Raw genomic sequence first — 25,365 nt, 5'->3', positions numbered from 1 at the left:
AAGTAATGGATAACACTCGCAGGCGTTTCCCCTTTTGCCGAGGTATAAGATTATTTTCATCGAAAAATCTTATCCTTTCATAAAAACTACTTGCGTAATCGATTACAAGCACTCTGCGTATTCGTAAAACGTCGAACGGACGTCTGCGAGTGCTCCGCTAAAAATGCCGTTTTGTACTGTCAAGTCTTGCAGAAGCAATTCAAACATGTCGAATATTAAAAAAGATGGAATAACCTTTCATTTGTGTATATTTTTTTATTTTTTTAACATACATCTTATATATAAAATTCTCGTGTCACAATGTTAGTCTGCATACTCCTCCGAAACGGGTGGACCGATTCTCATGAAATTTTCTGTGCATATCGGGTAAGTCTGAGAATCGGCCAACATCTATTTTTCATATGTACCACGGGCGAAGCCGGGGCGGGCCGCTAGTTTCTAATAAAATGCAATTTCTAATAATCGTCGATGTATCGTTTAGCGATATGATCAAGAAAAATAATCGAGTCATGTTTACTCGATCATTGATGCGGCCCCACGAGACTATCATGGAAAGAAAATATACAAATTTAATCTTTATGAACTAGGAGATAAAGTTGAATTTAGAACGCCTTAATGAACCGCATTCCTTACGAGACTATCTTGTAAAGAAATACAAATTTAATCTTTATGACCTAAGTGATAAAGTTGAATTTAGAACGCGATATTGAACCCCACTCCACACTTAATTTGTATTTCATTCCAAGACTATCTTGGAATGAAATACAAATTTAATCTTTATTATCTTAGTGATAGAATTGAATTTAAAAACTCGTCGCTTAAAAGGTCGTAAATTTTTACGACTTTCGTTGACACAAATTATTTTTGTGAATGTGTGATTATGTTTCATTGTGTTTCATCAGTGTGAGTTACCCTCCCCGCACCAAAATCAGCAGAAAGTTTAGTTAGAACATTTGCTAGCGTACTCCATCCATTACTTAATGATCTAAGGCTGAAATCTTGTAAATATTAATTCATTTTATGTAAGGAGTACGAATAAGCAAGAATTGAGTAACAAAACGCAGGCTATACAAGAGAAAAGAGTATCGGAAAATTGAAGTTTTAATCGATCATTCCTGCGCGGGGCTGCAAGTCTATGCAGCAATTTTATTTTTTTCAGGATACTATATCACCCGGACTTACCTTTATGTATGTACCAGAGCCGCCCCAATTTAAAGCAACACTAGAAATAAAATAATAAATATTTTTCTCCATACAAAAAAAAACTCAACAATTTTTTTTTGTCAAAAACTAAACACGTCAACACCTTGCCTATAAAGAGGATTTTTACCTGTGTTTTTACCATTAGAAAAAGGTGGTCATTAATCTGTCATAAAAAAATCAGCGCTATAGACTGACATTGACGCACAGCATTGACGCCTATGACCTCGGCCTATGACAATGAAACTTTAATTTGGGACCACTGTGCGTGTGCGGCGCGCGTTGTGTGTTGTGGTTGTGTGCGTGCGTACGTACATGAATGGGGGGCGTGGCCAAGCCCACTGCGTTAAGCGTCTTATTCACGGTCAATCCCCGACGTACGTCGGCTCAAGGCCGCGGTGCTGGATGTATCCTACTGACGATCGTGCGCGCATCAAGCATGGCTAGGGTTGCCAACTTTTATTTGAAGAAATAGAGTATATCTGATTTTAAAGGAGGTAAATAAAGAGTAAATAAATATTTTTAAAAATGTATTTTTTTGTACTTTTTGCAGTAACTAAGTATTTTTCATTATTTTTAAATGAATTATATGAATCCAAACATTCCAAATCTAAATTTATATATTTCAAGAGCTCATTTTTAATTAATTTTTAATGAAGCTCGGTTTCTCTCTTCCCGCCACTTCACATTCATGACCGAAAAGACTCTTTCAGTAAATGCTAAAGTGGCGGGAACAGAGAGTATATAGCTAATCATTTTTTTTAAACTATATTCGTCAAGATATTTTTTTTAATAAATTGCCATTTTTCTGCAGTGGACTTTTGCATAAAATCTGTGTTATTCAACAATTCGCCTTGGAGTTCTTTTAAAATAATAACTTCTGAATATAAACTGTCCATGTGTACAAGGTTGATCCAAAAGTAATGATAATTGGGATTTCCTGTGTACATAAAAATCAAAAATAACCGTTTCTTGCTTGCTCATGTACTCACTAAGTTATCACAAAAAAATCATATCAATAGGCCACGTTTCCAAGTATTTACATTAATTTCTGTTGGCAACACTAATCTGCTGTACGTCCGCGCTATTCACTATCCATCTGCACGACGTTCGCGGTGGTGGGGGTGCTTGCTGGATGAAAAGTTGGTCGTGCACATCCAGCAAGATAATAATAATAATTATTGACGTACGTCAACGCTATTCACTGTCGTTTTGCGTCGTGCATCGTGTATGACCTTGGCGGGACGTACGTCAAGATGGACCGTAAATAAAGCGTCTTATTCACGGTCAATCCCCGACGTACGTCGGCTCAAGGCCGCGGTGCTGGATGTATCCTACTGACGATCGTGCGCGCATCAAGCATGGCTAGGGTTGCCAACTTTTATTTGAAGAAATAGAGTATATCTGATTTTAAAGGAGGTAAATAAAGAGTAAATAAATATTTTTAAAAATGTATTTTTTTGTACTTTTTGCAGTAACTAAGAATTTTTCATTATTTTTAAATGAATTATATGAATCCAAACATTCCAAATCTAAATTTATATATTTCAAGAGCTCATTTTTAATTAATTTTTAATGAAGCTCGGTTTCTCTCTTCCCGCCACTTCACATTCATGACCGAAAAGACTCTTTCAGTAAATGCTAAAGTGGCGGGAACAGAGAGTATATAGCTAATCATTTTTTTTAAACAAACAAATTCGTCAAGATATTTTTTTTAAATAAATTGCCATTTTTCTGCAGTGGACTTCTGCATAAAATCTGTGTTATTCAACAATTCGCCTTGGAGTTCTTTTAAAATAATAACTTCTGAATATAAACTGTCCATGTGTACAAGGTTGATCCAAAAGTAATGATAATTGGGATTTCCTGTGTACATAAAAATCAAAAATAACCGTTTCTTGCTAGCTCATGTACTCACTAAGTTATCACAAAAAAATCATATCAATAGGCCACGTTTCCAAGTATTTACATTAATTTCTGTTGGCAATACTAATCTGCTGTACGTCCGCGCTATTCACTGTCCATCTGCACGACGTTCGCGGTGGTGGGGGTGCTTGCTGGATGAAAAGTTGGTCGTGCACATCCAGCAAGATAATAATAATAATTATTGACGTACGTCAACGCTATTCACTGTCGTTTTGCGTCGTGCATCGTGTATGACCTTGGCGGGACGTACGTCAAGATGGACCGTAAATAAGACGCTTAAGACGCTTTATTCACGGTCAATCCCCGACGTACGTCGGCTCAAGGCCGCGGTGCTGGATGTATCCTACTGACGATCGTGCGCGCATCAAGCATGGCTAGGGTTGCCAACTTTTATTTGAAGATATAGAGTATATCTGATTTTAAAGGAGGTAAATATAGAGTAAATAAATATTTTTAAAAATGTATTTTTTTGTACTTTTTGCAGTACCTAAGAATTTTTCATTATTTTTAAATGAATTATATGAATCCAAACATTCCAAATCTAAATTTATATATTTCAACAGCTCATTTTTAATTAATTTTTAATGAAGCTCGGTTTCTCTCTTCCCGCCACTTCACATTCATGACCGAAAAGACTCTTTCAGTAAATGCTGAAATGGCAGGAACAGAGAGTATATAGCTAATCATTTTTTTTAAACAAACAAATTCGTCAAGATATTTTTTTTTAAATAAATTGCCATTTTTCTGCAGTGGACTTTTGCATAAAATCTGTGTTATTCAACAATACGCCTTGGAGTTCTTTTAAAATAATAACTTCTGAATATAAACTGTCCATGTGTACAAGGTTGATCCAAAAGTAATGATAATTGGGATTTCCTGTGTACATAAAAATATAAAATAACCGTTTCTTGCTTGCTCATGCACTCACTAAGTTATCACAAAAAAATCATATCAATAGGCCACGTTTCCAAGTATTTACATTAATTTCTGTTGGCAACACTAATCTGCTGTACGTCCGCGCTATTTATTTATTTTTTATTTATTTAGCATCAAAAATTCGGATATCGTAGATCCATTTCACTGTCCATCTGCACGACGTTCGCGGTGGTGGGGGTGCTTGCTGGACTAAAGCGTCTTATTTACGGTCCATCTTGACGTACGTCCCGCCAAGGTCATACACGATGCACGACGCAAAACGACAGTGAATAGCGTTGACGTACGTCAATAATTATTATTATTATCTTGCTGGATGTGCACGACCAACTTTTCATCCAGCAAGCACCCCCACCACCGCGAACGTCGTGCAGATGGACAGTGAATAGCGCGGACGTACAGCAGATTAGTGTTGCCAACAGAAATTAATGTAAATACTTGGAAACGTGGCCTATTGACTCCTATTGATATGATTTTTTTGTGATAACTTAGTGAGTACATGAGCAAGCAAGAAACGGTTATTTTTTATTTTTATGTACACAGGAAATCCCAATTATCATTACTTTTGGATCAACCTTGTACACATGGACAGTTTATATTCAGAAGTTATTATTTTAAAAGAACTCCAAGGCGAATTGTTGAATAACACAGATTTTATGCAAAAGTCCACTGCAGAAAAATAGCAATTTATTTAAAAAAAATATCTTGACGAATTTGTTTGTTTAAAAAAAATGATTAGCTATATACTCTCTGTTCCCGCCACTTTAGCATTTACTGAAAGAGTCTTTTCGGTCATGAATGTGAAGTGGCGGGAAGAGAGAAACCGAGCTTCATTAAAAATTAATTAAAAATGAGCTCTTGAAATATATAAATTTAGATTTGGAATGTTTGGATTCATATAATTCATTTAAAAATAATGAAAAATTCTTAGTTACTGCAAAAAGTACAAAAAAATACATTTTTAAAAATATTTATTTACTCTTTATTTACCTCCTTTAAAATCAGATATACTCTATTTCTTCAAATAAAAGTTGGCAACCCTAGCCATGCTTGATGCGCGCACGATCGTCAGTAGGATACATATCCAGCACCGCGGCCTTGAGCCGACGTACGTCGGGGATTGACCGTGAATAAGACGCTTTAGATTATACACCTATAGATGTAACCACTAAAATGACCTTCCTTGAAAGAGCGAGATCGTTAATTGTCAAACCCATGCAAAGAAACAGGACAGAATATATAGTTTTTGTCTTTGTCGACATGGCCGGTTTTATTGTTTGGCAAGAACAGATTGTGACAAACAAACTTGGCGTCTTTTGGATTTTTCTGTGATTGTGTGAATTTACAGTGTTTATTGCGTATAAAAATTGGATAATACAGAATATTTAGTGTACGTGCGATGGTGGGTTGCAGTGTTTTGGGTTGTAAAAGCCGGAGTGAGCGAAAAATTGAAGGAATAACATTTCACACGTAAGTAGGCGAAATTATCATTTCTTTCGTTATTACAACGCCAGATGATCACCAATTATGATGTTTTGTGATGAATTCAGTGATGTGATGCCAAGAATATTGAGTTGTGATACGTGTTTTCACTATCTTAAAATAAAATAACGATTAACGATGAACGGTTCAGGGTTGCCATAATGGCTACTTTAATTTACCCAAATAAATCATATTTCTTTATTGTCAGTACATACATACGATTCGAGGTCTTGTTTTGTGAAGAGAAAATAAAGATTATGATTATAATTAAAGATTATGATTGTTGGGTTTGCTTATCATGGTAGGTACTCATCCTACTTATATTATAAATTCGAGGGTTTGGATGTTTGTTTGTTACTCAATCACGCAATAACGTCTGGATGGATTTCAATGATATTTTGCACATGAGTAGTTTATTACCTGGATTAACACGCGGATGAAGTCGCGGGTAAAAGCTAGTAGTATAATAGTATAATATTTTTATTGAGAGGAAATTAATTCTTCTGTACGTAAACTTTAATTTTAGTTACATTTATTTAAGGGCTTTATTGTAGTTTATTTAACTTATTACTCAATAAAGATAAACTTTCGTAACATGCGAATAAAATCTTCTTTTTTCAGGTTTCCATCCAATATTGATAAAAAGAAATGGCTGGATGCCACTGGACGAGAAAATTGGCTGCCAACAAAATATTCAAAAATTTGTTCCATTCATTTTGATGATGATTCATTACTGTATAAAAATAAAATAAATTAAAAATAAATCATTCAAAGTGTTGGTAACGAGAGGACAGTAGTGACTTCCGGTTTTCTACTCTTTTTTGTCAAGCTGTACTTATTTCATTATGTATATAGTAATAAATAATAAACATGTTTATGTTATAGACTGGTTTTATTTCATCATTGAACGTGTCGTGTGTGTTTTATGTCGTGTCGGTCGATAGATGTCTATCATTGAAGTATTATTAAAGAGAGGACACCACGAACAAAATCTGTGCAACAAGCGCGGCGAAGCGGGCCGGCTAGTGAGTCATACACTTTGTAGATATTCTGCCTCTATTAAGAGGTAGAGGGAAGTATTAACTTATTAAAAAAATATGAATAAAATTATCAATTAAAACCAATCAATGTAACAAAAAAAAAATGGTCCGAGACGATTGACTCTAACTCGTGTTACAAATATGTAGTTTAAAAGCGATGCCCTCTCTAGTACGTAGTACGTGGTCAATGATGTCCATACAATTCTCCTTACCTACCTTACGGAGGTTTTATTTAAGTATTTCGTACGACTTACATTATTGAAGCTAGCATTTAAAATATGCAAATTCAGAATTTTTAGTTTGCGAAGTACTTACAGGTATTAATTATAAAGTCTGTTCGCGATCAAGTAAGATTCATAATATTTTTTACCTAATATGTGGGAACTGCCAACTTATTAGGCAACACCACAAAATTCTATTTCTGTTTCAAGTGCGGCCACGCCATGGTTACATCTATAGGTGTATAATCTAAGTTGCTGGATGAAAAGTTGGTCGTGCACATCCAGCAAGATAATAATAATAATTATTGACGTACGTCAACGCTATTCACTGTCGTTTTGCGTCGTGCATCGTGTATGACCTTGGCGGGACGTACGTCAAGATGGACCGTAAATAAGACGCTTTACTCGTACCCTCGTACTAATACCTAATCTGTGCTGCGTACATACAATGAGCGCGATGTACATGTACCTTTGTTCGAAGAGAACTTACTTCTCTTTTTATACTTACTATGTAAATATTTCATAATAAAACCACATTAAATTGTTGAATAATATTTAATTATTAATATATTTATTAATATTTGCTAATTAACTATAGACTAATTATTATCTACCACGGTTTTATACAGTTAAGGTTGTAATCCGAAATGAATTAATTATTTTTCACTGAGGGCATGACTAGAACATGGGGTGGCACGGTGAAATGAACCATAATTAAAAAGAGGAGTGTTTATGTTTCGGTTAGCATGATTTTGTGCCAATGCATTTTCCAGATTACTAGTAGGTTGTACTGGTCTCTTACCAATGATTAAAGGATAACATTCATCAGATATACAAGATAAAGCACCTTGTATTCTTTTCATTCTATTTGAACATTCTTCAAAATGATCACATAAATATTTTAACTCAGGAATCAAACTCTGATGGTGTGTTTTCAAATTTTTATCAATTATTTTTATACCTTCATTAGATGTGTATGTAATTTTTTCACCACTATAGAAAAACATTTCTATATCTATACCATTTTCCATTAGTTGACATTTAGCTAGCAAAGTGTAAAGAGTAATTTTAGGTGTTTTGGCCTTAACAAGGTCAACAAAACGAGCAGCATACAAATATTTTTTCCAATGTTTTTGGGGTAAGTTGTGGTAAGAAAAAATTTCATCAGGATTTGGAGTTTGCTCTACTGTGTTTAGTTTTTCTCTAGTCTTTTCAGGAGAATAAATTTCAATTTTCATTCCATCTTTAGAAATAGTACATATTTCCACAACACGTTCTTCTCTGTCTTTTCCTTTCTTTTTTATAAATTGTACAGTAACTCCAGAAGGTTCTATCTTCAGGATGGCATTTCTTGTTCTGTGGGATATTGTCGGCAATCTATCAGCACATAGGGGAGGAACACCAATTGTATTGGAATTTGTTTTGCATTGTTTTGAAAAATTTTCTTTATTTTCATCATTTGAAAAAAGCAACTCTGGTTTATCTTTCATAGATATTTTTTTCATATTTTCACTGAGACTCACAATGTTATTTGTATCACCCTGAAGAGAATAATTTTCAGTACATGGTAATGGAGAGGTATTTTGTGTGTGAGAATTAAATAGTTTAATTGAAGCACTATTTGCAGAATGACAGTTATCTTGATTTTGCATAAATATTTTATTATGCATTGGTTTACGTTCAAATTTTTCATTAAATAGCAAATTCTCAGATGGTAAATTATCATTATTAAATATGTTATGTAATTCTGAGGTACTTCTTTTTGAAGAATTCAGTTTGTTGCTGTGTTGTGTACTGTGTAAAGTAGTTAAAAATCCTGAATCTTTTGATAAATCTTGCTTTAAATTCCCAATGACATTAAACCCATTATTTAGAAAGGGATGTTCCATTATCCCCTTTAATGTAATTCTTTGAGAAGGATCCTTACATAGAAGCCTCTGTAATAGATCTTGAGCTTGAAAGGATAGCTCAGAAGGAATACTGTAATCGGCATTTATAACTTTAGTAAGAGTGGTTTTTACATGTTGTGTATGAAAGGGAGGACTGCCAACTAATAGTGTATAAAGCATACAACCCAAACCCCACACATCGGCAGGTAATCCATGAAGTTCTCTAGAAGCTACTTCAGGGGATATATAGTTTGGTGTTCCACACATGGTCACATGTTTTTCATCAGGCCCATTTAGTTGGGTAGCAAGACCAAAATCAGCAATTTTTACATTCAAATCTTTAGTCAATAATAAGTTGTTTAAAGATAAATCCCTATGAATAATGTTATGAGTATGAAGATACAAAACTCCACTCACAACTTGTCTAAATATATCTGCAGCAGCTTTTTCAGAAAGGCCTCGAGTACCTAATTTAAAGTGCTTTGCTAATTCTCCATTATGTGCTAGTTCTAATACTAAATAAACATAATGTGCATCTTCAAAAAAAGTGTACAGTTCTAAAATGGCGGGATGCTTTAAGCGAGAGTGTATAGTGACCTCTTGTCTTACTCTTCCAATCATTCCAGCACTTGCCATTAAAGCTTTGTCTATCATTTTGATAGCAACAAATAAGCCCGTTTTTCTGCATCTTGCTCTATAAACATGAGCGAATCCTCCTTTACCAAGATGTTCTAAAATTTCATAGTCTTCTATTTTCTCCCCAAACATCTTCACAAAATGTAAATCTGGATCTTCATAAATAAATAAATTTTTGGAATATCTTCAATAACATGAAGTTTCCAGTTAACATCCATTATTGTTTATTATACTGTAAAAATATAATTAAAATTAAATACATACAAAAGAAAGAATGTATATAACAAATAGGTAATGTTTAAATTCTTACTTTATTTATTATCCATTTGGCATCTTCTATACTTTTATTAACTATCTCTTTTATTCTTTCTGGATCAGATTCAGACTTATGTTGTTTATAACTCTAAAACAAGATTTAACATTACTATTTTTTTTCTAGAAAATTGATTAATTATCAGGGAAACCTCTATTATAAATAATTTGGAACTTAGCCTGTACCTGTTTCACAGCAAATTTATAATGTTTACAAGCGTCGGGAGGCAACTTTTCACATTGGCGTAATAGATGTTTGTACAATTGCAATGATGTCATAACACTAGCTTTAGCATCATTAGTGAAGTGTCTTGTTAAAAAATTCAGCATTTCATTCAATTTTCTTTACGAAGAAACTTTTACAGGTTTCAAATTGTAAGTTACATACTATTCTTTGATGTTTACGTGTTACCACAGGTGTTACGCAACAAAGTCAATAAAATATGACTGAATAATGAATATTCCCAGCACAGAGCACCCGTACCTAATATTTATTATATATAGTACATGTATTAATATAAAATGCTTCTGAATCAATTACTCTATGTTCTGAATGTCATGTCACCAGTCACTGTCATAGTGATTAGTGTCAGCGCCCAGAGGGACGAGGTCACGAGGGGGACGAGGATGTGAGAAAAGTTTGCTGACGCAAAAATCTTCCTAAGTTTCAAGGAATTTACAAAAATTAGTTTATCCTGATCTAATTTGAAGCTTTACATAATGATGATGAAGTTCTGATTGTGTAAAAATTAATTTATATATCTATGTAGTTTGATTTATTGAAATGGAGTTCTAGGTATAATCTGCCTAAATCTATTAGGTATTATATAGGTATATATTATATAGGTATATTATAAAGCTGAAGAGTTTGTTTGTTTTTTGTTTGTTTGGTGGAACGCGCTAATCTCAGGAACTACTGGTCCAATTTGAAAAATTATTTCGGTGTTAGATAGCAGTAGATAGCCTATTCATCGAGGAAGTCTATAGGCTATAAACATAAATCATCTAAGACCAACAGGACAACGCGGAGCCATGCGGACGTGAAACCGCGGAGCGCAGCTAGTACCACATAAATATGTAGAGATAAACTACGATAACATGGCGCGCCCCTCTAAATTACTGTTTCAATGTGTGTAGTGACATCCTTACGAAGGAGTTTGTATGTAGTTGTACGTATTCGTCTTTAGTACTTTACGTCCAGATTTGTTGGTCAACTAATCATATTAAGTTGCCGAGCGCCCAAGACAACGCACGTGTCGTTTTCATAGAATACGTCAGTGCAGCGCCATTACTAAAATACTAATAATCTATGCTAATAATAATGAGCGATTAGAGCGTGACTAGTCGAGCAACAAATCCGTGGATTTGTTTTTGTTTGACGGCCGTCTCATTACGCACACATGCGTTGTGAATCTTTGTGGTGCATTGTAAATAATTTCACAAATACTTTCAAACGTTTTGAATTTTGGAGGGGCGCGCCATGTTATCGTAGTTTATCTACGATAACATGGCGCGCTAGTGTATATTTTGACCGACAAGCTAGTGTATATTTTGAACAAGCTATTAGCTAGTTCAAACTCACACTTGTGAGTTCAGTTTTTAAAGCCAGTTCAAGCCCCTATAGCTATTCACATTGCGATGATCAGTCATACTGGAATGTAAGTGAATTTCATGAATATAATATGCTTTTGCGAAATAAAATTATTTTTATTTTTAACTAGCGGTCCGCCCCGGCTTCGCCCGTGGTAGGTACATATTTACGTTTTCTCTACATAAGAACCATCCTCGTACTTCAAGGAATATAATAAAAAAAAAATATCGAAATCGCTTCAGCCGTTCTCGAGTTATGCGCTTACCAACACATTTTGCGATTCATTTTTATATATAAGATTGTATTTCGTAAGACGTAAATTAATGAGAGTTTACTTAAAATCTATGCAAAATACATTGCCATTGTAACTAGCGGTCCGCCACGGCTTTGCCCGTAGTACATGTTTACTTTTTTTTGCCATATGTTCCATCCTCGTGTTTCAAGAAATATAAAAAAAGAATTAACGAAATCGGTTCAGCTGTTCTCGATTTTTGCGCATATCTAGAGTTTCATTTTTAGATTATAGATCACATAAAGATGGTAAATCGACTTTTTTATCTGTTGTCACTGGTTTAAACTTCGAGTTATCATCTGTGGTTGTAAAACTTAAATTATTTGTGCTTCATTTGACTTGACTGTTCCTTCATCCTTGGCCCTTGCTTTTTGCTTGGTTGGTAGTTGCTTTGGTACAATAAATACATTGCATTACAAGTGCACTAGATTTTATTTCGCGATGGATTATTGTGAATCCAGTTTAAAAGCAAGAATTTAAATAAGTTATCGGTGCTATTGTTGTTATTTTGGTGATATGGGTGTATTTATAAAAATCTTTAAATTACGGTTATAGTTTTCTTGTTATCCTATACGCAGTGATTCATGTAAAGATTAATAAAATGTTAAGTTAATATTAATCTGCTTTATGTTTGTGATTGTGTATTACTTTAATGATGATTGGTTAGGATTAATGTGGTATGGCACTTGTAACAATTCGTCGTACTCCGAGTGTCCAAACGCCTAGGAAAACGGTGAGTAATAAAAACGGATGTTATAATTTGGTCAATAAAAGACACAGGAATAAAATAATATAACATTGCATACGATAAAAATATATTTTAATTTATTTTGATTGAATTTAGTGCTATGACATATTCCTCTATGCACAAAAGAGAGCTGCAGCTGCTTTCAAGATCAGTAAAACTATTTTTGATAGCCAACAATGGTGACTATTAAAAACCCAATAAAATTAAATAATCATTATATCCAAACATGAAAATATGTTAAAAACATAAATTGTTAACATTATTGGTTTATCAATAGATAGGAAATTAACTAGATAAATAATTTGAAACTTATGTTTCTTTCATTTTCAATTTTATTATTTGTTTTAGTACTTATCTTTATAACCTAGAATATTTATATTGAAAGCTATCAAACTTATAATTAATCTATGTAGTAACAATCTCTATGTCCAGTTACATGACCATTAATTGGTAACTAGGTATTATAATACTGAAAATATAATGAAAAGCATAATATTATATAAAATTGTTTAATATGTGTTGTTTTTAATTAACTATTAATGTAATTTATATTTTACACATTGAGACTCAAAACAAACAAAAAAAAAGAGTGTTGTCGGATATCACAATTTTCCAATCAAAATTAGTGTTGAAAGTTTTAGAATTCTTTCGGTCAGTATAACCGGACAATTCATTAAAAATTGGTCACAATAAACGATATGTCACTATAAACAAAGTCATTTTATCCGACTTTTATTAAGAACTAGCGGTCCGCCCTGGCTTCGCCCGTGGTACATATTTACGTTTTCTCTGCATAAAAACCATCCTCGTACTTCAAGGAATATAATAAAAAAAGAATTATCGAAATTGGTTCAGCCATTCTCGAGTTATGCGCTTACCAACACATTTTGCGATTCATCTTATATATAAAATTCTCGTGTCACAATGTTAGTCTGCATACTCCTCCGAAATGGGTGGACCGATTCTCATGAAATTTTCTGTGCATATCGGGTAAGGCTGAGAATCGGCCAACATCTATTTTTCATATGTACCACGGGCGAAGCCGGGGCGGACTGCTAGTTTTTATATATAAGAAGATTTTATATGAAGACCAAACTTTGCTATGTAATACGTCATAATAAGCGGTTAGTCAATATAACCGGAGTCATAATAAAAGAATTCTACTGTATTTGAATTACCATTACATAATGTGTCTGGACAGGTATACTCAAATGTTGAAACTTAAGGGTAGGTATGTTTATTTATATAAATGACAAAACTTGAAACTATTGGTTTGACAATATGCAATATTTATGACAATATATTTATCCAATACATATATGTATCAAGTTTTACAAAATATATCACATACGTATGATTGCCATATTATTATTTTATTGTATTATGAATAAAAAATAACAATTTGCATATGTTTTACATAAACATGTAACATGTAACTAACTACAAATTAATATCAACAACTTACTATCGTAGGTACTTACTTAAGATTAAGATTTTAGAAAAATTACAATCTTATATATAAAAATGAATCGCAAAATGTGTTGGTAAGCGCATAACTCGAGAACGGCTGAACCGATTTCGATAATTCTTTTTTTATTATATTCCTTGAAGTAAGAGGATGGTTTTTATGTAGAGAAAACGTAAATATGTACCACGGGCGAAGCCGGGGCGGACCGCTAGTATATAATAAAAAAATGTTGTGTGGTTTTATGAAACCACGGTAAAAGTGAAACTGTTCGAACGGTTCCGAACACTGCTTTGTGTAGCGCATGTCGCGTGACGCGATACACGCGACATGCGCTACACAGACCAAAAAGTTTGAGACGATGTAATAAAAGTTTCACTTTAAAAATTTTTATTCCATTTCTGTGTTGAAAAACAATCTATTTTTTTTATATTGTCAAATCCAACTTGATGTGTATCGAATATACATATATATAAATTGAATTGATCCTGTTGTTACTGACAGTTCTGGATTGGACTGGGTTCCCACAAGCAAACTCTTCAGTATTATATTATTAGTATAATATATTTCCTACATGTACTAAGATAAATTAACACTTTTTGAATAAAGGTTTCTATAATCATATGGTACACAACTGTAATTTTCTCAGTGTTGCCTTTTTTGGTAAGCAGTGTCTTATAATTTTAAAGTGAAACTTTTATTACATCGTCTCAAACTTTTTGGTCTGTGTAGCGCATGTCGCGTGTATCGCGGCTGCCGAGTAGGTATACCTACTCGGCAGCCGATCGTCGATGCGCTACACAAAGCAGTGTTCGGAACCGTTCGAACAGTTTCACTGTTACCGTGCTTTCATAAAACCACACAACATTTTTTTGTATCATGATGTAGCCGAAGTAACAACTACAATTTATGAATGAAATTATAACAGTACTTCACAAAGTCAATTTTTTAAATACCTTATTTAATCCATATTGTATAAAATAATTGTTGTTTTGCTAATGTATAATATAGACTTTAACATTTGATTTATTTGTTTTAGCTAACAGTGCCACTTGCACTTTATTTTATTAAAATAAAAAAGTATTATCGTACAATTAATTTAGCATTTTTGAAAATGTGATGAATTTGAAAATATAATTGAAAAATATGTAAATAATAGGGCAATGCTTGGAATATGTTTTGCAAGCACAAGCATAAGAATGGTTGAGATAAAGCAGGACCAAAATAATTCTTCAACCGCAACAACTACAACATATCCAACAATATTTATAAAGGTACTATTATATCATTAATAATATGATCAAATAATGAGTTTTCCATTTAAAGTAAAAAAAAACCTAATTTTCCCTCATTTTTTGATATATTTTTTACAAAATTATGCTGTAACTTTTTTAATATTCGATTATACTTGTTCATAGGATGAAGAAGAAAAATCTAGTGATATTGTTGAAGACGATGTTGGAAGTCGTGCCAGTAAGAGGTGAGATATTTATTATTAACATTTTAATATTTAATTGACATTATTTTGATGTAAGGAATTATGGCAACAAAAGGTTTAAATCGATTTCTTTAGGCTACCTTATTAATTTGTAAATTTTGTTAAGATGATGGTTTCTTTTTTATTATTTGACGATTTTGGCTATGAAAAATTATGTTTTTATTCATTGGTGAGAGATGCGTAGTTCATCATGTCAAAAAAGCATTCAGATTTGCATTGAGCGAAGCGTGTTACGCTTCCCGTGCTCTTAATGTTCCTGTTCTTCGTCGGGTTTCTATATTTACGCTGCAGTACGCGCTGACGCTGAAGCCGCCGCGGCCGACGGACGTGCGACGCGGCCGGTGTAAACTGTAATGTCGATTGTCAGCGCTGTATTCTAGTTCGGAAAGCGCCGCATGGTGCAGTGCGCTGCGACACCCGCGGCCGGCCCATGCGCCGTAACACTAACCACATCCGTTGAGAAATTCGCGAACGTACAATTGTGTTTTTATTATATTTTGTGATATATTATACTGTGATTTTGAATTGTGCGCCATTCATGTCTTTGTCTACAATATGGTTGCATTTAGGTAAAGTGTTGTTTTGTTTTTGATAATCGTATTCGTGTTTGTTTACATAATGTATTTATAAATGTTGTGTTTGAAACTTTAAATCACTCTTATTGTCGAAATTTAGATCAATACATCATATACATAACATAATTGTTGCATTTTGTATTTTCCTTTTCTTTCATATACAAATACTTTTTTTTAAATACCATGGTTTTGTTTTTCATTTTTAACCTGGTCAATTAAAATAATAACGTTAGATACTATCACAATACTAAGATATAGAGCACAGTGAAATATTCATACAAAATTCTATATTAAGTGTAAGTTCTCTTTTAATTCGAATAACGCCCCTTTATTTACTTTAGCTGGTCGCAGTCCTGCTTCCATACTTCTATATGTACTTCCATATTCACAAAAATTTATACAATTTAAATAAATAAATACTTACGATAATCCCGGTAAATTATTTATTTAACTTTGTTCGTGTTATTTACGATTTCAATATATTGAGCAGGTATTCAGGACCTAAACGGAAGGGAATGTCTGTTTCTTAGATACGTTCATAATTATTTAATTGTAATAGAACCTATTTAAACCAGCTCGAGGAATAATTCGTTCCTCTTCTCATAAATATAAAATATTTTTATCGCATTACAATCTTAAAAAGGTATTTTTAGTCATTCTTGTTAAATTTTAACTTTAACAACACTGATAACAAATATTTTTACGCCATTACCATTTTTTGAAAATAGATGTACTTAGGGGGCCACTTACAGCAAATTGTTTACATATTTTTCCAATTTATCAACCTATCTCTAATGACCACTTAATGACCAAATATACTATTATCTAAAACCGTTAACCGGTTAGATAAATGTCATAAGTAGGTACCTATAAATACATATACAATTCCAACCCTTAATAGTAGATTTGAAAATGAGTGAAGGTAATGCATTGTTTTTAAATATGACTGATAATGTGTGCTTATAGAGTGGTAGCGTCGTACGCCATATCAGGCAAAGCAACACGTAGAATCGACACACATGCTGCGATACAACATACGCGCATGTATGGTCGCGCAACGCTACTTTGGCAACGCGCCGCTACTCTATTTTTATCAAACCTTGAGAGCACCCGCCCTTGCTACTATAATGGAAATGACACCTAAAATATTCGAAAATTTGAAGATATCAAAACATCACTACCTATATGAGGTTAAGATTAAATTGAGGTTACGTACGGTACAGGAATACTAAAAATAGGAGGTTATTATTCAACCATTCTACCCATTCGCCTGCTGTGTTTCATATTCTACACATTTTAACTCTCCCAACATGTCTGTATATTTTTAATAAAAATATGTGTACCAAATTAGGAATTCAAATTTTCTATAATCTGCGTTAGTAATTTAATCGTACTGAGTAGTAACTTTAAACTACTTCTCCAATAAGAGGAAAAAATTCTCAAATAGCTGTGCCATGCAGTTTCACCCGCGGACGAACAGCGGGCAAAATTAAGTACAAGTACTTCCACATCTTATGTCTTATTCTGATGCACACCTATGTTACTGTAAAGTTTCATCCAAATATTTCCAGTAGTTTCTTCGTGAAAGAGTAACACACATTAATCCGTACCTACTCACAAACTTTTGAATTTATAATATTATATACAGTAGGATTCAATAAATGCATTACAATTAATTATAGGAACATAGCAAGTTGTGAAATCTACAATATCTTGGGTTAATTATTATTATTGTATGTAACAAAAAATATAAAGCGAGTGAACTGTGTGAGTAATCATGACTAAATACGTATTGCGGCAAACCCACGGCTCAAGGGCCAGCCAGCGCGTCGTCTGACGTCTCCGCGATCGGAGTTAGGTTGAGTCGACCGTGCTATCTCGTGTTGAGCTCCGGTGAAAGGAAGGTAAACGCCACGGCTTTAGCGATTGCCGCAACTACTAAAAATGGCGTCATTCATATATTTTGCGATCGAATAAAAAAAATATGTACTTCTAAACGTTGCAACCGAATCTTTCATTTAAAGGCCTTAACATTATTTAACCGCACGCAGAAAACTACAATGTTTTGACGTGTTTTATGAGGCTTAAGGTGTATATTGTTTTAGCCTCAATGAGTGCTACTTCGCGAACAAGGGCGCGGCGTTGGTGCTGGGCAGTACGGAGCACGGGTGTGCTGAACGGCGGCGATCTCCAGCACGCGTGCATCCCCAGCCAGACATTCACCATCACTTACAGTCCATGTTTTACTTGGTGCGCCCGGAGGAGACGCTCAAAATGGTAAATTTTTGTATGTGGGCTTTTATCTCGTCGCAATGTTACTCATTATTAATCGAATCGCTTTTTTAAACGATCAATTGATTTGTCATTGGGGCCAAGTATAACACCGTGCAAAATTTTAACTTTCGAAGCGACATTGTTTTAAAATTGTTTGTAAAATAAGTTTTGTGACGTTTTTGTATTCATTAAGAACTATTGCATTAGTATTTAGTACTTATGATGTTAGGCGGTGAAACTGGAGAGCGCTCATGCCGGTCGCACGCGGTACCTGGTAGTGGTCTGCCGGTACGACGAGGCCGCCCTGCTGGGCATCGACTGCAATGAGCGCACCACCGTAGGCCTCGTGCTGCGAGTGCTGGCTGACACGTCTATTAAATTAGATGGAGACGGGCAAGTATAATTTTAACGCTTCACCGGGTTTGATTAAAATCCTTATTGACCTTATTGATAAACATATATAGAAAAAAGGGAATTCCCATTTTTGTGTATTTAGTTTTAACATTTGTAATTTCGCTGTAAGATGCTTAATATTTTTTTTAAGCCATTGACACAATTAAGTAACGAACTGACTGTGATAATTGTGAGGCATGGCAGAACTAAATCTGTTGTTAAATATTGCAAGTACATACTAACTCCAGTGATGTGTTGTGGCAGCGTTCGTAAGTGATAGGAACGCCCTTGGTTGAGACATTAACTTAGTTTGACCTTTAACAATATCCATTATACCGTGAATCGCCTGAGCCTTACCGATTGGATACACCTGCTTTAAGGAATGATACAACTTTCAAGATTTGAACTATTATTAACTGTAATTAATGAGGCGTTGCATTAATAATAATTTATACAAACATAGCGCTTTAATTATTATTTAGCGCTTATAGTTATGACTATGTCCATTGTCCATGTAAGCCAATAGGTAAAGCAAATTCGATGTAATTTGTTCCAGATAAGATGACCTAGGTAAAGTGTTATTTAGCAGAAGCAATTTGCGAGGCTCGTTCTGCATTCCGAAATGTATTATTTGCCAAAGTATTTGAACATGCGATCATGTTCGATATCGATACAATCGCACATAACGCATAATTACAAGAAGCTATCGTCCCGAGCGAATGCACGTGTGTGCAAGGAACAATAACTAATTGAGGATTCATTGTCCACAGAGGGTTTAGCGTATGTGTGTGCAATCGACAACACATATTCAAACCAGTGTCTGTTCAAGCCATGTGGTATGTACCTACTCATTATGTATGATTTTTTGTCATAGCGTGTTGTTGTATTGCAATTGACATTGAAAACAATTATTGTGTTTTATGCGAACTTTGTTTTGTTTTCCTTAAAATTAAACGCTTTTTGGTATTGTGAATTATTAATATAATTTTAGAATTATGCGTCCTTATTTTCACAGTTAATGTTAAATGTACATGGAAAATTGTAGCTAATTTAAAATGACAACAGAATTGGTAGAAATTTGGACTGAGAACTATGTCAAGTTATAGTAGAGCCATTTTAATAGGCAACATTTGACAGTTCAACAAAATTCAACAACGTAACCTAGTAACGACGACATAGAATAATATGATATTTCGTTTTGTTAGAACTGCACATTTGCTTAACTTTTTTCAATTACGATAACATATTTATAATAATAATGACCGATACAAGTAATTTTAGGATTTGATTTTACTGATAAACCATTCTAAACATAATAAACAATTTCTGATTTAAAGAACTGACGTTGCTACAATTTTGTGTCAATAAACCTTTTTTCTTTTTAAATACCAGAGACGTTACTCTAAAAATCGAAATCTGACATCTAGAATCGAATGCATTGATTACTTGGGAATAAAAATCATCATAAATTATTGACATGTGTTTCAAGTTCGATTGACAAATGTTTCAAGTCCGTATCGATTAATTCACTTTAATCGATGTTTTTAAGCAGGTTACCACCCTATGAAGATAAAATTGATAGACGTCAAATGTTGCCTATTAAATTGGCTCGACAATAGTTCAACACAGTTTAAAATGCAATATGTAGTAAATTATGTTTTTCTGGTCATTTAATATTATCTACAATACGTTTAAAGATACTTTTTTTGTCTCAGGATTGATAATAAAAATTCGTTTTTTCAGATTTTCAGTCTTTGTACTTGTGTTTGCACTTTGCTCACTATTTTAATTTCCTGATTTCTAGAGGAGATCTATCATTAGAATTCAATTCAGTATTCACTGACGTACAATAAACAACTAGACACACGATCACACTCAAAAATTTGCCCGAATCAAAACACTGCCTACGCGTGTTAGTTAGGCAGACTTTTTCTAATGAACAATACGATATACTTTGATCATTACTGCCACTAAAAAGGTGTTAATTTCACTGAGTGTTTTATACAACGCCGCTCGGAAATTATTTAACGATCCATTCGAGTCGAGTTACATAGGCGATTGTGAGTCTAGTTATTTATAGTACGTGAATATGAGAAAAGAAAAGTCCAATTTTAATTCACATATTTGTTGCGAAAAAGTTACCCGGCAAAACCTTAAATTGCAGAAGTAGTTTGTTCATGTTAAATTGTTAATGTTAACATCGATGTATGGTTTTGCGGTCAAAGTAACTATTTAATATCAATTACACAACATGCAAAATCATAATATGTGTAATCGTTGAACTGAAATGTTTAAGCTACTTTTCATATACCAAAGGTTAATACAATCTAGGAGGCAAGACCTTTGCGCTTTGAATTCCAATTCCTTTTGGGTTATTTCGTTCTTTATTAATGTCATCAATCCTTACATATCCCTTAACTAACTTAACTATAAAAGCATTATTAGGAGCCCTACATCTGAAAATTTTCCGCTCTCTAACATAACGTAAAACACACTGGTGGAATTCCGAGTCCCATAGTACAGTACATACAGTAATCCTCAAACTTATCGGCCGGGCTGAAGTTGGCCTTACTTTTATCTTGCTCATGATGGTAGTTCTTATTTACGTTCGAATCGTACACTGCTTCAGCCCGGGCAATAAGAGTGGAGAACATTGGGTTTAAAATATTGTAAGCACGTGGTTCTCATGGGAAGTTGCGTTGGTCGTAAGGTCGGCGCTGCAAACCCTGCACCGGGCGAGCGGCAGGGCGCGCGAGCTGAACCACTTCGCCGGCGGCACGTCGCACGCGTGGTGCGCGTACTACGAGCGGCACATCGACTCGGACCGCTCCTGCCTCAACGAGTGGCATGCGATGGACTGCATCGAGTCCCGGAGACCGCCCTCGCCGGACTCGTTACGACTTAAGTGAGTATCACGGATGCTGCGCTTGCTCACATGGAGCATTTTCCCCCCCTTTTACAACATCTTTAATTAATTGCTCTTATTCTTTGTAGCGAGATGTATAGCCTTCCTATTTTTTTTTATGTATTAGCGGGCAAACGAGCTGGCGCGTCACCGGATTAATGCGATGACTGGCTATATAAAATATGTACTATCCAACTTCTCAATTCGAAGTGTGCTTCTTTATGAAGTTCGATCAAACAAATAATTAATAATTAATATTTTCCAAATTAGTACCTATAGGGGGGAAAAGAAACTAAAAAACTAGGTAGCATACTAATGTTCAAGAAATGATAACATTAGAGCGAAATTATAGGTATTTCATTCATCAAGTATACTTAATGGAAAAGCAATTTTTTTTCATATTGTTAGGCCTAAAGCGACGGTTGCTGTAACTTCCTGAAAATGCGCAGGTTTTATGACAACTACATGAATATATTTTAATCTTGATCTTTGATCAGTAACTTCTAGAACAAGTTCTAGAGGATGCCAAGGCAAAGCTCTTTCAATTTATAAAGGTGTCAATTCCTGCGTAACTATAGCAACGAGACTTCGGCTCCGAAATTAGTAGTCTGTTTATTCGTCAGCTTTCGGCAGGCTGCATTATTAGGTGCCTACTATACTATTCATCTTATTGTTCTGAATGAGTGGCTCAAATATTGGTCGCCTATTTTGACTTGGAATTTAGTACTTAGTTTTGTGTAATAGTACATAGAAAGAAAGAAGAAAGAATAATAATAGTACATAGGAAGTAAGTAAAAATAGTAGTTTTTTAGTGATTCAATTATGTAAAATCTGCAATTTTGTTTGGTTATAAATCTCGTTACGATATAAAACGGTTACGGTACCTAGACCTCATTTCTCGACCTCGGAAAGGATCGGACGTTGGTAAATACGCTAATTAAACACATTTGTTGCGTGCAAACGTTGAGTGGAACAATTTTGTGATCTGAAATACTACTGTGCGTAATTTTTTGATTTAATTAGTAATGAATACATACCTACACACCATATTTCGATAAATACTGTCACAATATTCTCAGTTTATGAGTTGTTACAGGAAGTTATTATTTGATAGATAATATTTAAACAAATTCCATACTCAACACACATTGTTAGTTAACTAATAACTACAAAAGGGTTAATCAATTCATTTTGAAATGGATAGATTTAGATTATATTTATGTTAATTTTTTCTAAACCAATACCTATTAACATTGGCGTGTCTGATTTTAATATTGAAATAGAAATAATTTGACATACTTATTTAAAAAAAAAACGTATTTTTTTTGCAGACCGCGTGAAAGAGACGAAACGGAGCGTGTAATTAGATGTACGTTAAAGGAAATAATGATGAGCGTGGATCTCGACGAAGTCACCAGTAAAGCGATCCGGGGCCGTCTCGAAGACGAGCTCGATATGGACCTAGCTGAGTACAAGTCGTTCATTGACCAAGAAATGCTCACAATACTAGGCCAAATGGATGCTCCTACTGAAATATTTGATCACGTTTATTTGGGTTCCGAATGGAATGCGAGCAATCTAGAAGAATTACAAAGAAATGGGTAAGATTTAAGTTTGTGCATTTTTTTGTGTTGGTTCAAAATTAAACTTCATAATATGTAAGTAAATATTTATTCATTTTTTGTATGGTTTCATTTCAGGGTTCGACACATATTAAATGTTACAAGAGAAATAGATAATTTTTTTCCTGGTATGTTTGATTACCTGAATATAAGAGTATATGATGACGAAAAGACTGACCTTTTAAAACACTGGGATAACACATATAAATATATTAATAAAGCCAGGAATGAAGGCTCAAAAGTACTTGTACATTGTAAAATGGGGATCAGTCGATCCGCGTCTGTGGTCATTGCATATGCAATGAAAGCTTTTAATTGGAATTTTGACAAAGCTCTTAAGCATGTAAAGGCGAAAAGAAGCTGTATCAAACCGAACACAAATTTTTTAAATCAACTCGAGACATACCAGGGTATACTCGATGCAATGAAAAATAAAGAAAAGTTGCAAAGGTCTAAGTCAGAAACTAATCTTAAGTCTCCTAAAAATACGTCTAAAATAGAAAATAAAATAATAGATCCTACACCTTTAGCGTTGGCGCTGACGGGTTCTTATTCGGGGCGGCCGAGGTCTTGGTCTCCCGACACGAAGCTGGCCTCCGAATTGCTTCCACCTACCTCTGTATCACTGGAGAACTTAGCTTCAGAGACGCGCCATATGCTTATGCCGTGCGCTAGTGGCAGTTATAGTGTATCTCCTAACCAGATCATGAGATTGAAGGAAGAAGGAGCACCTTCAGTAAAGCATATTGTAAATGAAATTGAAAATGCCGCGTCAGGCGATAAAAAAGATATTCCAAGGCGACATCAGCGTTTAAATTTTAATAATCTTGTAGATAATTTATCTATAAGTAACCCAGGAGAAATTACAAATAAACCGCAACCTTCGCCATTACGAAATATAGGTCACAAATGTACCCAATCTGACAATGAAGTTGACAAAATACATACTTGGGATCCGGGGGAAGTACCGTGGGCTAGTGAGGAACTCAGGAATACTAGTGATAGTGACAATATAGTGAAGAGTGATAGTGGTATAATAGATGTGAAACTGAAACCGAGTGACGTTATTTACGGTTCCGTAGAACGCACGTTAGACTGTGACGAAAGGAGAGTGGACGATGATGCTCCGCCATCGAGTAGGCAAAGTTCTTGGAGCTCGTTCGATAGCGCCGTAGTGCCCGACCTGTCGCGTCATTCGTCGTGGGGGTCGTACGATACGAGAACCGCCCGGCCGCAGCTCACTTCCCGCGAGGAAAGCAAGCGACCTAAGGAGCGCGCCGAGGACCGCGGCCCCGAGTCGCCCGCCCCGCAGAAGCCGCCCTCCGATCTCGGCATCATAAGCGAGCAGTCGGAGCCGCGCGGACGCGCGCCTTCCCGCCCGCCCGTCGACATTTCCGATAACGAACGCAAATTTAACGAAACGTGTGCCATACTGAAGGAGCTCGCGAGCGCCGCGGCGCGCATGGAGCGGGCGCGGGACCGCGGCGCGTCCACGTGGGGCGGGCGCCTGTCCGCGTCCGCGCCGGCCGACACGTGGCTGCGCGCCGGCCCGCGCCGCCGCCGCCTGGCCGCGTCCTCGCACGGCGACCTGCCGCGCGCCGCGCCCGCGCCGCCGCCCTCCGCCGCCGGCCTGGTCAGCAATCTGAAGAAGGAGTTCGAAGCGCGCTCCGAAAGCGAGCAGCCCAGAAGGTCGGTCTCGCGCAGCCGGCCGCCCGCGTCGCCGCCCAGCGCGCCGAGCGAGGACGTGTCCGTGCGCGTGCTGGTGGGCCGCTACGACCAGCCGGGGCGGGCGCGCTCCGAGTCGAGCAGCGAGCCGGCGCGGCCCAAGGCGCCGCCCGAGTCCGTGTCCAAGAAGTGCAAGCTGACGTCGGAGGGCGAGGCGCGCTCGCGGACGCCGCTGCGCAACTCGTACTGCGGGGGCGCGGGGGGGGCGGCAGGGGCGGGGGGCGCGGCCGAGCGGCCTCCGGTGGCGCCCACGGTGGTTTCTCTCGCGCCATTGGACTATACCGATCTAGTAGTTTCAACTGTGATGTCGAAAGCTCAAACTAAAAAACAATTGCAACACGGGAAAACTCATCCGTTGACGAGGCTCAACTTGAATCGGTCAAATAATAGGTGTTCGAATCCTGTGTATAATACTATGTAGAAATATTATTGTTTTATTTATTATGAATTCTTGCCAAACTCGATATTTTATCTTTCTAGAGTTTTATATACTATTTACAAAATGAAATCACAGTGTATTGTGTCTATCACATAAAATTGTATTAAACAGCTGTTTGTGCGTAGAGAAAATGTAAAAAAAGAATAAAATTGATATAACTGATGTGCAACTTTTATAACATCTTTTTTTTATATACTTC

The 25,365-nt window shown here is 35.5% G+C and overlaps 3 protein-coding genes and 1 long non-coding RNA gene across 5 annotated transcripts in view; 2 read left to right on the top strand and 2 right to left on the bottom strand.

The window, feature by feature from the left end:
- Nucleotides 1-25,365, bottom strand: part of PIG-P (phosphatidylinositol glycan anchor biosynthesis class P) — a 271,287-nt gene that overhangs the window by 59,580 nt on the left and 186,342 nt on the right. The gene's annotated exons all lie outside the window — the stretch shown is intronic.
- Nucleotides 5,170-6,423, top strand: LOC149485931 (uncharacterized). Its single transcript, XR_016316080.1, has 2 exons — nt 5,170-5,529; nt 6,163-6,423. It is a non-coding gene; the product is annotated as an uncharacterized LOC149485931 (long non-coding RNA).
- On the bottom strand, nt 7,344-10,184 carry SAK (polo like kinase SAK). The gene is made up of 3 exons (XM_089699262.1): nt 9,826-10,184; nt 9,638-9,730; nt 7,344-9,559 (listed from the first exon to the last, which is right to left on the bottom strand). Exon 3 carries the CDS (start codon nt 9,457-9,459, stop codon nt 7,459-7,461), a length of 2,001 nt encoding a protein of 666 aa, XP_089555388.1. The 5' UTR covers nt 9,460-9,559; nt 9,638-9,730; nt 9,826-10,184; the 3' UTR covers nt 7,344-7,458.
- Nucleotides 11,849-25,344, top strand: ssh (Protein phosphatase Slingshot). Of its 2 annotated transcripts, XM_089698594.1 has the most exons (9): nt 11,849-12,255; nt 14,895-15,009; nt 15,154-15,215; nt 17,914-18,085; nt 18,312-18,475; nt 19,246-19,311; nt 21,186-21,380; nt 22,712-22,981; nt 23,081-25,344. In XM_089698594.1, the coding sequence occupies exons 2-9, from the start codon at nt 14,899-14,901 to the stop codon at nt 25,146-25,148; spliced, it is 3,108 nt and encodes a 1,035-aa protein (XP_089554720.1). In that variant the 5' UTR covers nt 11,849-12,255; nt 14,895-14,898; the 3' UTR covers nt 25,149-25,344. The 2 variants fall into 2 exon arrangements, with proteins under 2 accessions (XP_089554720.1, XP_089554721.1); XM_089698595.1 differs by lacking the exon at nt 14,895-15,009.

Source organism: Colias philodice, chromosome 9 (assembly GCF_061535455.1).
Source record: "Colias philodice isolate Cphi_HAF_F1 chromosome 9, ilColPhil1 Martin Lab GWU primary, whole genome shotgun sequence".
Lineage (NCBI taxonomy): Eukaryota > Metazoa > Arthropoda > Insecta > Lepidoptera > Pieridae > Colias > Colias philodice.
Note: the sequence above shows the minus strand (reverse complement) of the source record. Positions and strands in the feature narration are given on the sequence as shown.

Excerpts from the sequence above, each read along its gene's own strand:
- SAK (XM_089699262.1), bottom strand. The coding sequence starts at position 9,459 with ATGTTTGGGGAGAAAATAGAAGACTATGAAATTTTAGAACATCTTGGT.
- ssh (XM_089698594.1), top strand. The coding sequence starts at position 14,899 with ATGCTTGGAATATGTTTTGCAAGCACAAGCATAAGAATGGTTGAGATA. Across the intron at positions 15,010-15,153 it reads ATCCAACAATATTTATAAAG|GATGAAGAAGAAAAATCTAG; the intron begins GTACTATTATAT and ends ACTTGTTCATAG. Across the intron at positions 21,381-22,711 it reads CCGGACTCGTTACGACTTAA|ACCGCGTGAAAGAGACGAAA; the intron begins GTGAGTATCACG and ends TTTTTTTTGCAG.